The sequence below is a fragment of the Vulpes vulpes genome, chromosome 8 (genome assembly GCF_048418805.1).
Source record: "Vulpes vulpes isolate BD-2025 chromosome 8, VulVul3, whole genome shotgun sequence".
NCBI lineage: Eukaryota > Metazoa > Chordata > Mammalia > Carnivora > Canidae > Vulpes > Vulpes vulpes.
The window spans coordinates 86,801,469-86,813,858 of record NC_132787.1 but is presented as its reverse complement, the minus strand read 5'-3'; the positions used below and the strand labels follow the sequence as shown (position 1 = coordinate 86,813,858).

General features: G+C 44.4%; 1 protein-coding gene across 1 annotated transcript in view; it reads right to left on the bottom strand.

Annotated features, from left to right (window-relative positions):
- Positions 1-12,390, bottom strand: part of XDH (xanthine dehydrogenase) — a 60,775-nt gene that overhangs the window by 16,429 nt on the left and 31,956 nt on the right. The window contains exons 16-24 of the mRNA XM_026016033.2: positions 12,249-12,332; positions 10,421-10,590; positions 8,275-8,398; positions 6,274-6,393; positions 5,720-5,816; positions 5,085-5,209; positions 4,175-4,308; positions 3,668-3,755; positions 2,214-2,300 (exon numbers count right to left, since the gene is read on the bottom strand). Of these exons, the coding sequence (XP_025871818.2) occupies positions 2,214-2,300; positions 3,668-3,755; positions 4,175-4,308; positions 5,085-5,209; positions 5,720-5,816; positions 6,274-6,393; positions 8,275-8,398; positions 10,421-10,590; positions 12,249-12,332 (1,029 nt within the window). The remainder of the gene's footprint in view (positions 1-2,213; positions 2,301-3,667; positions 3,756-4,174; positions 4,309-5,084; positions 5,210-5,719; positions 5,817-6,273; positions 6,394-8,274; positions 8,399-10,420; positions 10,591-12,248; positions 12,333-12,390) is intronic.

Below are 12,390 nucleotides of genomic sequence, written 5' to 3'. Positions count from 1 at the left end.
GTTCTGTTTTTCTCCTTCCTGAATATTGTAAAATCTTCTTTATCCCCACATTTCTCAAGTTTGTGGTGATGTAACTTAGCATAGATCTATTTTCTTTGTTGTGCTAGTTATTGGATGGGCTCTTTTAATCTCGAAATGTATGCCCATCCGTTTGGGGGGATTTCCTGAGTCATTTCTTGATAGTTTCCTCCTCTCTCTTGTTTCTATTCTTTCTCTCTGAAACCTTGAGTATTTGGATCTCCTGGACAAGTCCTTGAATTTTGTTGTATTTTCTCTACTATTTTTCTATATTTTTTTTCTTTACTTGGGGAGATTTGCTCAAGTTTCTTCCAACTTTCCTGCTTTCAGAGTTTTAATTCACCAGAGTTCATTGTTATTCTCCTACTGTTCCATTTTTATGGCATCCTCTTCCTTCTTGAAGGTATAATAACTCATCTCTCTGATGAGATCAGTGGCAGCTTTTATTTGTTTGTTTGCTTTTGGGTTTGGTTTACTTCACTGTGTAGTCTCTCTCTCCCACAGGTTGCTTTTTGTCTTTGATTATTTCAGTCTTAGCCTAGATGCTTTTAGTATGTCTCAATTAATTCCATTTTCGCTTTCCCTTAGCACTCTATCAAATTGTACTTCTATTTCATTTTGTCTTTTATTATCTGTCTCCCCCCACCACACCATGAACTTCCTGAGGGCAGAAACAATGCCATATATTCTTTATGTTGCCATCCAAGGCACTCAGTAAATGGTTGCTGCATTGAATTTAAAAGCTTCTAAGATCTTTGGGGACAAGCACTGCGTCTTTTTCAACCTGATTTTTCCTACAACACCAAGAGGCATGTGTTGCAAATGCTGAGAATGCTAAATGTGTTTCTGTTTTTGAGAGATCTAAAGTGTGAAGTTTTCTTTCTTTCTTTTTTATTTAAATACTATAAGTTGACCAATTGAATTTGAAGTGTGAAGTTTTCTAATTGAGCCAGTTAACCCTTAGCAAAGAGGAGTGGCTGGCTTGGTGGGGGGAGGAGAGGAGGTGAGGATATGATTCATAGGAACTTCTGTTTTCCCTGAAATGTTTGACTTATTTTTACAGGAAGAATCTATGTGTGTGTAACTAGTATGGTTATAGAATTTAGATTTTAAAAAATTATAGAAAGCAGTACCACAAAGGTAACTGTTAATTCTTAAAATTAACAAAAATTCATGTCTACATAAGACTCATAGGAGAATGTTCACAGTAGCATTATCCATAAAAGCTGAACACTGAAAACAACTCAGATTTCCATTAGATTTCCATCAAGTGGTGAATGGAAAACAAAATATAGTCTATCCATATGATGAAATATTCTCAAAAGAAAAGAATGAAGGACTAATGCATACCATAACATGGATGAACCTAAAAACATTATTCTGAGGAAAAAATGCCAGACACAAAAGATTACATAGTATATGAGTCTATTTATATGAATCAACTATAAGAGAAGATCTATAAACACAGAAAATAGACTAGTGGGTGTCTGGGCCTGGAGAGGGTACGTAAGAACAGGAGTTGCTATAAGAGATCTCTTTAGGATGATGGAAATGTTTGAAAAATAGATCATGATAATAGTTGCAAGACTCTAAATTTACTAAAAATGATTAAATTATATACTTCAAATGGGTGAATTTCATGGTGTGTAAACTATGCTTCAATGAAACTGTTAACTAAAAAAAGAAGAAATTCAATTCCTTACTTAGGATTCAAACATCACAAAAATGTGTTATATAGGAAATGACAGTGAGTGTGCCCCTTTGTCCTACCCAATCACTGTTTGGTGTATGTTCTTTTGGAATTTTCATATATATATATATATATATATATATTTCATGTATATATATACACACACACATATATATACACACATATATACATATGTATATATTACAGAGGTATATGTTAATTTTACATACACATACATGCACTGTCACCATAGTATGCATAAAGTTTTATAACTAATTTGCTTGCCTGACAAAGTATCTTGAAAAAGCAGGAAGAGTTTCCAATCAAGAAAGTAATTTGATTATCTTTGTGCTTTAGAAGTAAGCCAAGAGTGGAGAACCTAAAAGTGAGGACCAATAGGGAGGCTACCACAATGGTAACAGGCAAGAACAGAGGGTGGCCTGCGCCAGGCTGGCCTCCCAGTTACTCCACCTGCCCCTGGGAGGCAGAGACACACCCTACTTACACTCTGGGAGAGATCCAGGGTATTCCCAGCATTGCTGTAGTGCTCCACCTCCAGAGCCACCACCTTCCCAGTCTTCATGAAGCCAACCTGATGAGAAGGGGAGGGGTTTCTCAACAGTGCCCTTCCTCTGGTAACCCTTAGTCATCCCTGCCCACTTGTGCTACTTGGAGGAAGCAGAAAGAACCAGACATCACACCATGAAAACAAGGTCATTGGGGCTTAACAGGTGAAGCAGAGAGGAGCTAACATCTCTCCAGTGATGTTCCATGGCTCCTCAATCCTGGACACACCTTCTCCCCACACTCCTCCTTCCCTCCTGGTTTCTGGTTCTGTGAGAGGGAGTGAGGAAGCAGAGAGGGGAGGGCAGGCAGAGAAACTGAGAAAGATACTGGAGACCCTCACAGCTTTGGGCCGGCAGACAAGTTACACCCACACAAGCATGAATGTGCTTTCACATTTTTCACATCCCTGACCCTATGCAGCCATCAGAACAAACCTTTAAAGGCCAGGCCATCCCATAAGTGAGGAACTGGGACTCAGAAGACCTAGTTACTTTCTGTGGGCACTCAAGAATTTCAGAATAAGGAAAATATGATCCCTTTGGGAGAGTTCAATCATGAAACAAAATCAGACCAGGTCAAAGGGGAGATGTTAAAGGCCAGCCCATGGAGAGATGGGCTCCCAGACTGGGATCTAGCAGGTTATACTGTGTTTAGAGGGACAGGGACCCAAAAAGGGACCATCCCACGGAGGAACCGGCAGTGAACAGCCATCCGTGGTCTGGCGGAGCAGGTACCCACACTACAGGCCCTGGGTAGCTTTATTTCTCATTGAAAATCACTAAGCAGGGATCCCTGGGTGGCGCAGCGGTTTGGCGCCTGCCTTTAGCCCAGGGCGCGATCCGGGAGACCCTGGATCGAATCCCACGTCGGGCTCCCGCTGCATGGAGCCTGCTTCTTCCTCTGCCTGTGTCTCTGCCTCTCTCTCTCTCTGTGTGACTATCATAAATTAATTAATTAATTAATTTAAAAAAGAAAAGAAAAGAAAATCACTAAGCACTAAGCGGTCATTCTGATTTTTATATCAGGCAGTGAATACATTCACATTAGGCCATTCTGTATTTACCAGGGCAAATTCTGGATTTACCAGGGCTGCTGAAAAGTCACACATCTCTCACAGTTGGATAAAGACCAAGGAGGGACCAGAGCAAATTCTCAAAAGGCATAAATGCCACACTGGGACATCCTTTGGGAGGTGGCCGGCCAGCATCACCCCTCTATGTTGCTGTTGGCTGATTTGAATTTTTCTCGTTACTATTTCTTCCTTGAACTTCTACGGGTAGTCACAAAAAATGTTGAGAGTACATCCCAGGATCCTTAGATCTTCATCCCCAGCTTTCTTGATGAGATGGCACTGTCCCTCCCATCCCCAACATAGTTCCCAACATCTAGAACCTTGTATTTGGCTAAGAAGGGATGTCTGCCACCAGTTATCAGCATGTCCTCATCACGATCCAGCATGCAGCGCACAGGGCGGCCAGTCCTGAGGGAGGCATCAGAGGGTTAGAACACTGGGAGCCTCTGCAACAGCCCAGTCCTGTCAGTCTCAGGGATGAAAACAGCACTGGAGCCTTCTCTTTCCACCTGGCACTGGAGCGGGTCTGCTCCACCTCTAGCTGTCTAGGAACCGTGCTGGGCAAGCCAGGGACTATAAGGCTATGAGATGCGTCCTTGCCCTTGGGGCCCTCACAGCCAGATAAGGGAGACAAGACATGGATCCATGCATGGAACACAAAGAAACAGGTGGTGTTACCCTCAACCCAATGGTCAAGAGTTCTAAAAACAGAAGGCTGTGAAAATGCAAAGCAGGGGGAATCTACTTCTAGAAGGGGGAAATCTGGAAAGTCTTCCTAGTAGCAGCAGCCTTATTCTCCTTCCCCGGAGCTGGCAGGGAGGACTCACTTGTATGCAGCCAGGGCTACTACCGTGGATACCAGGGTGCTCCGGGTCTCTTTCCCTCCAAAGCCTCCTCCCATTCTCTTCACTCGGACCAAAATCCGGTTTATTGGAACCCCCAACATGTTTGCCACGAAGGTCTGTGGACAAAAGAAAAATCACTTGCCCTGAATGCATCACTGGGACTTACTTCAGGCCTGAGCTGTCCCGCCGGACATCTATGAACCTAATTACTGCTGTGGATATTGAGATTGTCCTTGATTTCAGAAGTGCCTCCACCACCTCCCCAGGCAGCCCTTGAGCTGAGGGTTCTGGGAGCCAGCACTCATTAGTCACTGCAGACTGAATTCACTTGTCTTTAACCAGTGAGGGGAGTGGCTGGCCACAGCATACTCTCAGAGCCAAAGTTCATTCCATCTAGCCAGGAACTGTTGAGTTGTGAGGGGAGGATCAGTCACCCAAAACGCTGCCCACCACTGTCGCATTATCAGAAGTACAGAAACAGGAAATATTTGAGCCGCCACAAATAAAGTAGTGGTCTCTGTGGCTACCACTTAAGCCCATACCCTTGTTTTACAGAGGAGGAGCCAGAGATTCGATATGACTTGACCAAGACCATATATCACTGGAATGATAAAAGCCAACACTTACCAGGCCCAATGCAAGTAGTAACACCTAATCAGTACACCCTACCAGGCCCATCTTGCAGATGAGGAAAACCAAGGAAGGCAAGGTAATAACTCAGTGACACCAGCTTGTTGGTTGACAGGGTCTGGTTCCAGGTCCACAACCCTCAAATCCCCTCCTCCCCAGTCCAGATCACCCTCTTCCCATAACCCACACTGCCACACGTGCTCTGCCAGATACTCCCCAAGTGCCCTCCCCCAGCCCTGGAGCTGACCCACGGGACACCTACCTGGGTCTTCATGGTGTTCTGTGTAGATGCAAAGAGCTCCAACTCCCCTTCCTCACCTTTCGGGACGGCGATGGTGCAGTGAGTCTCCAGGTAGAAGTGCTCTTGCCCACCTATGTACACTTCACCTGGGGAGGCAATAAGACACCCACATTGATCCCAAGTTTGCTTAAAGAGAGCACACGCACCGTGTACCAGGACCATGTAGGAAATAATTCCAAAAGGGGTCTAGTTGGCAGTCCTGCACCACATGGGAGCTGTGGGCCTAACTCCACAGTTTGGAGGTAGGGGGAGGAAGAGTGGTGGGAGAGAGTCCTGGCTGCAGATGGGTGAGGACAGCCTACAGGCCTACAGGGGGCGGCCAGGATCTGTGGCCACTACCTTCTCTGATAGTCTTCCAAATTCTACATACTACCAGCTCCTGAGAATCGCTTAGGTCTATCTAGCCTAGAGGCAGGGGGGCAGAGATGAAAATGGCAGATGGTCTTTCCCTGCCGTCTACTGTTTTGTTACAAACATCAGAAGGACTCTTCCAGTAAATATTCACTCCCCTGCTCCAAGACCCAAGGTCCAGCCCTTGAATTTAATTTGTAACCCAGGGCCAGTCCATATCTGGGACTGCACGGTGCTGGCTATACCTGAAACAACGTTGTCTGCTTCTGAAAACCCCTTCGTGAGTTCTCCCTTCTCGATCTTCAGCTCAGACCCATAAAAGGAATTGTTTTTTATAGCATCCTGAGGACCAGAAAGAAGCTTCAGTGACTGGACATTCAGAGGAGAAGGAAGGTTGTTTCCAAACCGGGAAGAGAAACTGCTGGAACTCCCTCTCTCTTCTCACACAGATATCTCTACTAATGCCTTACAGACTTAAAGTAAGCTTGTGTGTGACCCCAGGGATTGTATTCCTCCACTTCCTCAGAGATAGGTGGACAGCCTTGGATCTTGAGGAAAAGTAGAGTCCCTCAAGGAACCAATGGGAGCTGGCACTGGGAAGGAGGAACCTAGTTTGGCTACTAATGAACAGACTCTGATATCATGATGGGGACATACAGTTTCAGAAGACCACCCAAACCTGGGGCTGGAAGAGATGTAAAATTTCATCTATTCATGGAATCCTCCCTAAAGGATCCCAGTAAAGGTGCCTCCAGGGACGGGTGGCTCACCCCTCTTCATGCAGCTCTTTCTCAGTTACCTCAATTGTAATAATGGCTGGAAGTTCTTCATAGGTGATTTTCACCCCCTGAGCAGCTCTCTGTGCATGTTCTGGAGTGTCAGTGACCACAGCACCAATGATGTGCCCAATACAAGTCACCTGGGAACAGACCCAGACAGTTAATGAACATAACATTCTCCTCACAAAACAAATTATTTTTGGATTGTTCAAAAGGCAAAGGAAGTCCAGGCCCCCAGAGTTTTCTTAAGGTACATTTCAGGAATGCCCTGGGGTCTTTTCATGTCTTTGTCCTACTATTTAGGATTATGTGCTTCTTCATGTGTTTAGAATCCGTGGAACTGGAATAGGACTTGGAGATTACTAGTATCAGAATGGCAAACTCACTTCATCTCAGAGACCAATTCTGCTGATTCACTACTGGCAGATTGTGGAGAAGTCGCCCAGGGTGGAATGTGGTGATTGACATGTTAGCCATGTCTGCTGTGAGCAACAGAATGAGAGGCATGGCAGCATGAAGTCTATCTATTGATTTAGATCAACTCCAACACCCTTGTTCTTCAGGTGAAGAGATGTAGACCCAGAAGTAAGATCACAATCTTGCCTTGATGTATTGCTAGACCACAACTAAATCTTAGCCCCCACTTCCAGTTTCATTTCCTTCTACCACTCCCTTTTGCCTTCTGTCTCCAGATTTACACCAAAAGATTCTCGAAGGCAGCAATCATGTCTTATACTCCATCTAGATGCCTAGGAGCAGTAGTTCTCAAAGCCTGGTTCTTAGTCTTGATGACCCATACACCAGTTTTTTGTTGGATTTATAGAATAGAGATTGTCATTATCTCATTACTTAATGATTCAGGTCCTTCACAGGTCATTTTCTTCCAACATCCCCCAAAACATAAACAAAAAAAAAATTGTCCAATTCATCACGTTGGAATACAAGGTTTCGGGCAGCCCGGGTGGCTCAGCAGTTTAGCGCCACCTTCAGCCCAGGGAGTGATCCTGGAGACCCAGGATGGAGTCCCACATCCGGCTCCCTGCATGGAAGCCTGTTTCTCCCTCTGCCTGTGTCTATTCCTCTGTGTGTGTGTGTGTGTGTGTGTGTGTGTGTGTGTGTGTGTGTGTCTCATGAATAAATAAATAAAATCTTCAAAAAATAATTTTAAAAAAGGAATACAAGGTTTCTGAAAAGAAAACTCCACACAGTCTCTGATGGTTATCTCTTGAGGATGCTGTCAAGTTGTTGACTTAATTGAGTAGTGCTATGGCGATTACACCTGCTAGAGCAGCAGTCTTAGAGGCTCTTGAAGTTTTTAAAAGCAATTTGTTCTTCTGTCAAATGGAGTTCTTGTATCTCCATGGTTATAGCTTTGGATTCTCTCCTTCACTTGTACATTAATAATAAAGTGAATCTGCCCTTCAGCAACCCTAGTCTTCTCCAATTTGCATTTGATTTGTATTGGAAATGTAAAATGACTGCCTGAGGACTATCCTATAAGTGTATGGATTTTTGTAGCCACAATCTTGAGTGTTTGGAAAGTTTTGTGTGTGTATGCAGGAGACTTCCATATATGGTTGAAATCGATAGATGAACTTTTGTATAAGTGAATTATCAATACACATAGTGATGATATTGTGATTTCTATTCTAGTTACTTTGTTTGCCATATTTTTATTTTCTTTAAAAAGGATCTTGATATTATACCCTTAAGAACCTAATTGGTAGTTCAAAAACAATCACCTGTCTTGTTTTAATGCCACTCTGGCCAGGCATCATCCTACTATGTGCAATTAGCAACCGTCAGTTAAATAGACAAGTAAACACTAAGTGAAAGTTTAAAGTGCCACCAGACAGACTTTGTCCCTTTACAGATTGTCCTTCACCCTGGCCAATCAGATGATGGCCACAGTATGTGCAAATGTGGAATCCTTTCAAGATCAGGATTTAGACGCATGAGCACAAATTACAACTTGACTGCTCATTCCACTAACTTCATATCTTAAAAAAGCCAAGACGTACCTCATCCTCTGCAAAGATTGTTTCATCCTTAAAAATTCCAGTTTTATTACTCCCAGGAACATCATTAAAAGAGAGAAAGCAAACGAACCCTGGCACCTTCTCAGCTTCTGAAGTATCTATGGACCTGCAAGAATGAGCACAGTGAGGGGTCCAGGCAGGAAACCAAAGCAGAAGACCCATCACCCCACTGGATACCTGTCCTCAGTTGAATTCCTCCCTTCTCCACCTTCTATTCTATTCTATCTTATCCCATATCCTATATTCTATCCTATTCTATCCTGTTCTGCAAACGCTAGTTAAATGCTTACCCTGTGAAGGTCACCATGCTGAGTGCTGCAGGGAGGATGGAAGATGAACAGGACAGCTCCCCCCCCCCACACACACACACGGAGCCTCTACTAGGGAACCAAATCAGAGTGAGTAGCATTTACTCTTGAAAGCTTCTGCTCACCACTGATCAAATGACCCTGAACATCGTCACACAGCCAAATTCTTCTCCCCACATTTGTGGGGCTATCCCAGGGCAGCAGGGCACCCTGGCCATCAGCAGGCCTGAGAGGAAGAACACCTGGAGCCTGTGTCACTGTACTTCTAACTGGCCCAGGCCCCCATGGGGAAATTAGCACAGAGGCACCTCAGAGAATAGTATAGAAACTACTCTGCACACCAATCAACTTCCAAACAGGCAATCCGCATCAGAGCTCCAGAGAGTCATTGTCATTGTTCTCAGTTTACATTTGGGAAACTCAGCTAGAGAAAATTGAGTGGCTTTTCCAAAGTCACCTAGCCAGAGAGCAGCATAGCTGGGGTTAGGCCCGAAGTGAGGTTAGCAAAAGCCCAAGCCAGGTGCACTTCTGCTGTATCTCATTCCCTTCCAAGTGCATGCAGCCAGAAAAGCCCGGATCATTGCATTTACTACAAAGCCCCATACCCATCCTCCTACATCCATTCATACATCCCTCAGATGGAGCAAAGTTTTCTGAATGTAGACAATGGGTATCATGGTCAGCGTGCTCAGTATGGGCTCAAGACAAGGACAAAGACAAATGAATCTACCCTATAGCTGGTAACTGTATTCTCTTAAACTTTTTTCCCCCACAGAACTGTAAGAGTTTACTTATCTGTTAGGTTTTGTCTGTGTCCATGTTACCATTCCCAGAGCCTGTATCCAGGTGGCTAAGAGCAGCAGAGGAAACACCAATGAAGAGGAGACTGGATTCCCTAATGCATGCAGCCCAAGGGAGAGTTTCTCTGCTCAGCAGGCCATGTGTCTAACGCCCACCAGCAAATCACATTCAGCCTCTGGCCTCAACATCCAGAGTCAGTACAGCCCAGTGCTAATGCTGCCTGGCTTCAAACCCCAGCTTTGCTGCAAACTCTGGCTTTGCCAACTCTGTGACCTGGTGCAAGTAACTGACCATGCTTCTGCCTATTTCCTCATCTGGAACATGGAAATAATAGGACCTGCCTATAGGGTTGCTGAGAGGAGTAAATGTGCCAATATATGTAAAATGCTTTAAACCAGGCTGCTGCAGCAAATATTAAGTGCCATATGAATGTTGATTATTATTATTATTATTATTATTATTATTATTATTATTGAGGTGGCAATTCTTGTCATTTGGTTTCTCCAAGTTCAACAAACAAGTATGAGCCACTCTTCTCTCCTAGGTCCTTTGTGGACTCTATCACTGATCCTTATGCAAACATCCTATTATGAACGAGGAAACTGAGAGCTTACATATGCAGGCCAAGGTCCCAGTTGCAAAGCACAGAGGCAGGGACACAATCCCAGGTCCATCAGACTCTCCTCCCCTTAGTACTGACTCAAGTTCTCCTGAAATTTTGCACCAAAGTTTAGCCCAATTATCAAAGTGCAGATCTAACCAACTCCTGTTGAAAGCTCCTCCCTGCTTTTCAGACCAAGCATAATCTCCTGGTTCAGCACTCCAAGGTTTTCCTTATCTGGCCCCTATCAATACCTCCAACGTCACCCCCTCACCATCCCAGGAATCACTGAGCCCCTAACATCCCGGGGTCCTCTCCCATGTGATTTTAAGACAAGTCCTCGTGTTCCTCTATAGACCAGAAGGCCCCAGAGGAGCCTCCCAGAGCCCTCCTTCCTGAGTATATTTACGACACTCACTTGATCTTGGCATGGGCCCGGGTGCTGGTGACCAGTCGGAGGGATAGCTCGTTCTCGTAGCGAGGGATGTCGTCACAGTACACAGCCTCCCCGGAGGCCTGCATGGCCGCAGCCAGGTGGGGCAGGGGCCGGCCCACCATGTCCTCTTCAGACTGACCCTCAGGCACCTCCTGAAACAATGTGGTCACCAGTCAAGCTGAGCTGCAGAGGACACTGTTTCCCTACAGGCCCAAGGAAAATGCAAGAGCTTCAGGCCGAAGCAAACCTGAGGAAGGATGGGGGGGGGGGGGGGGGTGCCAGGAGGGACACAGGGCAAAGTTACAGAAAGGCAGATAAGAAGTCATTGAGAAGGGTGCCATAGTATCATTATACAGAGGAACAAAAAATAAATTACTAAAGAGGAACCTCTATGTCCATTCACTGGGGGTTGAGTAAAAACATTATGCTCTATGCGTACAATGCAATAGCACACAACTGTTAAGACATTCTTTTAGAAGAATTTTAATGAGAAGGAAAGAATACTCGTGTTAAATATAGAAACAGGACATAAAACATTGTGTGTGTCTATGAGCATTTGAATTCTGTATGGAAAACATACATTTTATAAACGTAGTATATACATGTCCATATATGCTTAGGAAAAACTGGAAAGAAATAAAGAAGAATATAATGATTTTTCTCTTGGAGGTGGGATCTTTTTGTTTTCTTCTTCATGTCTTTCTGTACTTTCCAAATGTTCTAAAAAGTATTTTTTTTTTTATGATAGTCACACAGAGAGAGAGAGAGAGAGGCAGAGACACAGGCAGAGGGAGAAGCAGGCTCCATGCACCGGGAGCCCGACGTGGGATTCGATCCCGGGTCTCCAGGGTCGCGCCCTGGGCCAAAGGCAGGCGCTAAACCGCTGTGCCACCCAGGGATCCCCCTAAAAAGTATTTATAATAAAATTATGTTTAAGAGTTGTTCCAAGTAATAATAATAATGGCCAATATTGTATTGAATGCTTAATATATGCCAGGAGCTATCTAGCTATGTACTTGTACGAACACATTTAGTCCTCAGAGCCATCCTATGAAACAGGTGCCATCATTATGCACACTGGCAGATGGGCATAATTAACTTGTCCAAAAGGCACAGAGAGGAAGTGACCTGTCCAAGGTTATAGTTATGACACAGCAGAGCTTGGATTCCAATCCTGGCGGTCAGACCCCAGAGTTCATACTTGGGACCACCATACTCTAGCCAGGGGCCACAGATCGTGGCCTGTGGGTCAAACGTGGCCCAATGGCTGCTTTTATAAATAAAGTTTTATTGGTACACACATTCACTTATGTATTGTCTCTAGCTGTTTTCATGCTACCATGACATTGTTGAGGAGTTGCAACAGAGACTGTATGGCCTACAAAACCCAAAATGTTTATGGGAGAAGCTGAGCCTTGACCTAGTGCTTCCCAAAAAGTTGCCATTGATAGAAAGTTGTTGTTTTGTTTGTTTTGTTTTGTTTACATGGTCAAGAGAACTCCTGGCTTTTCACATAAGCCCCACAGAGGCACCAGAAAAGACAAAATGGAAAAATTTTTTTTTTTCTTTTTCTTTAAGGAGCAGACGAAGATGAGAGTAATCCCAAGAGAGAAATTTGAGTAAAGAAGAGAGAAAATAGCTTCGTTGACATTAATACGATTCCCATTTTCTTCACTGGATATTTATGCAGAGCACTAAGGAGCTTTGAGCACCTATACAGAACTCAAGTTGGTCACTCACCAAAAGGTCAGCATCATCTGATATGACCTACAGGGGCCGGTGATATTAGCCATACATTCTGTATACTCACTTGGAAGAGCTGGACGTTGGCTGGAGGGTCTTTCTGAAAGAGTAAGGTGGCACTGGCATAGGTGGGGTCCAGCTTCCCACACTTCTGTGGAGGCAAGAGAACCGTGGTGATCGTGACTATTTCTACCACTGATCCCACCCTT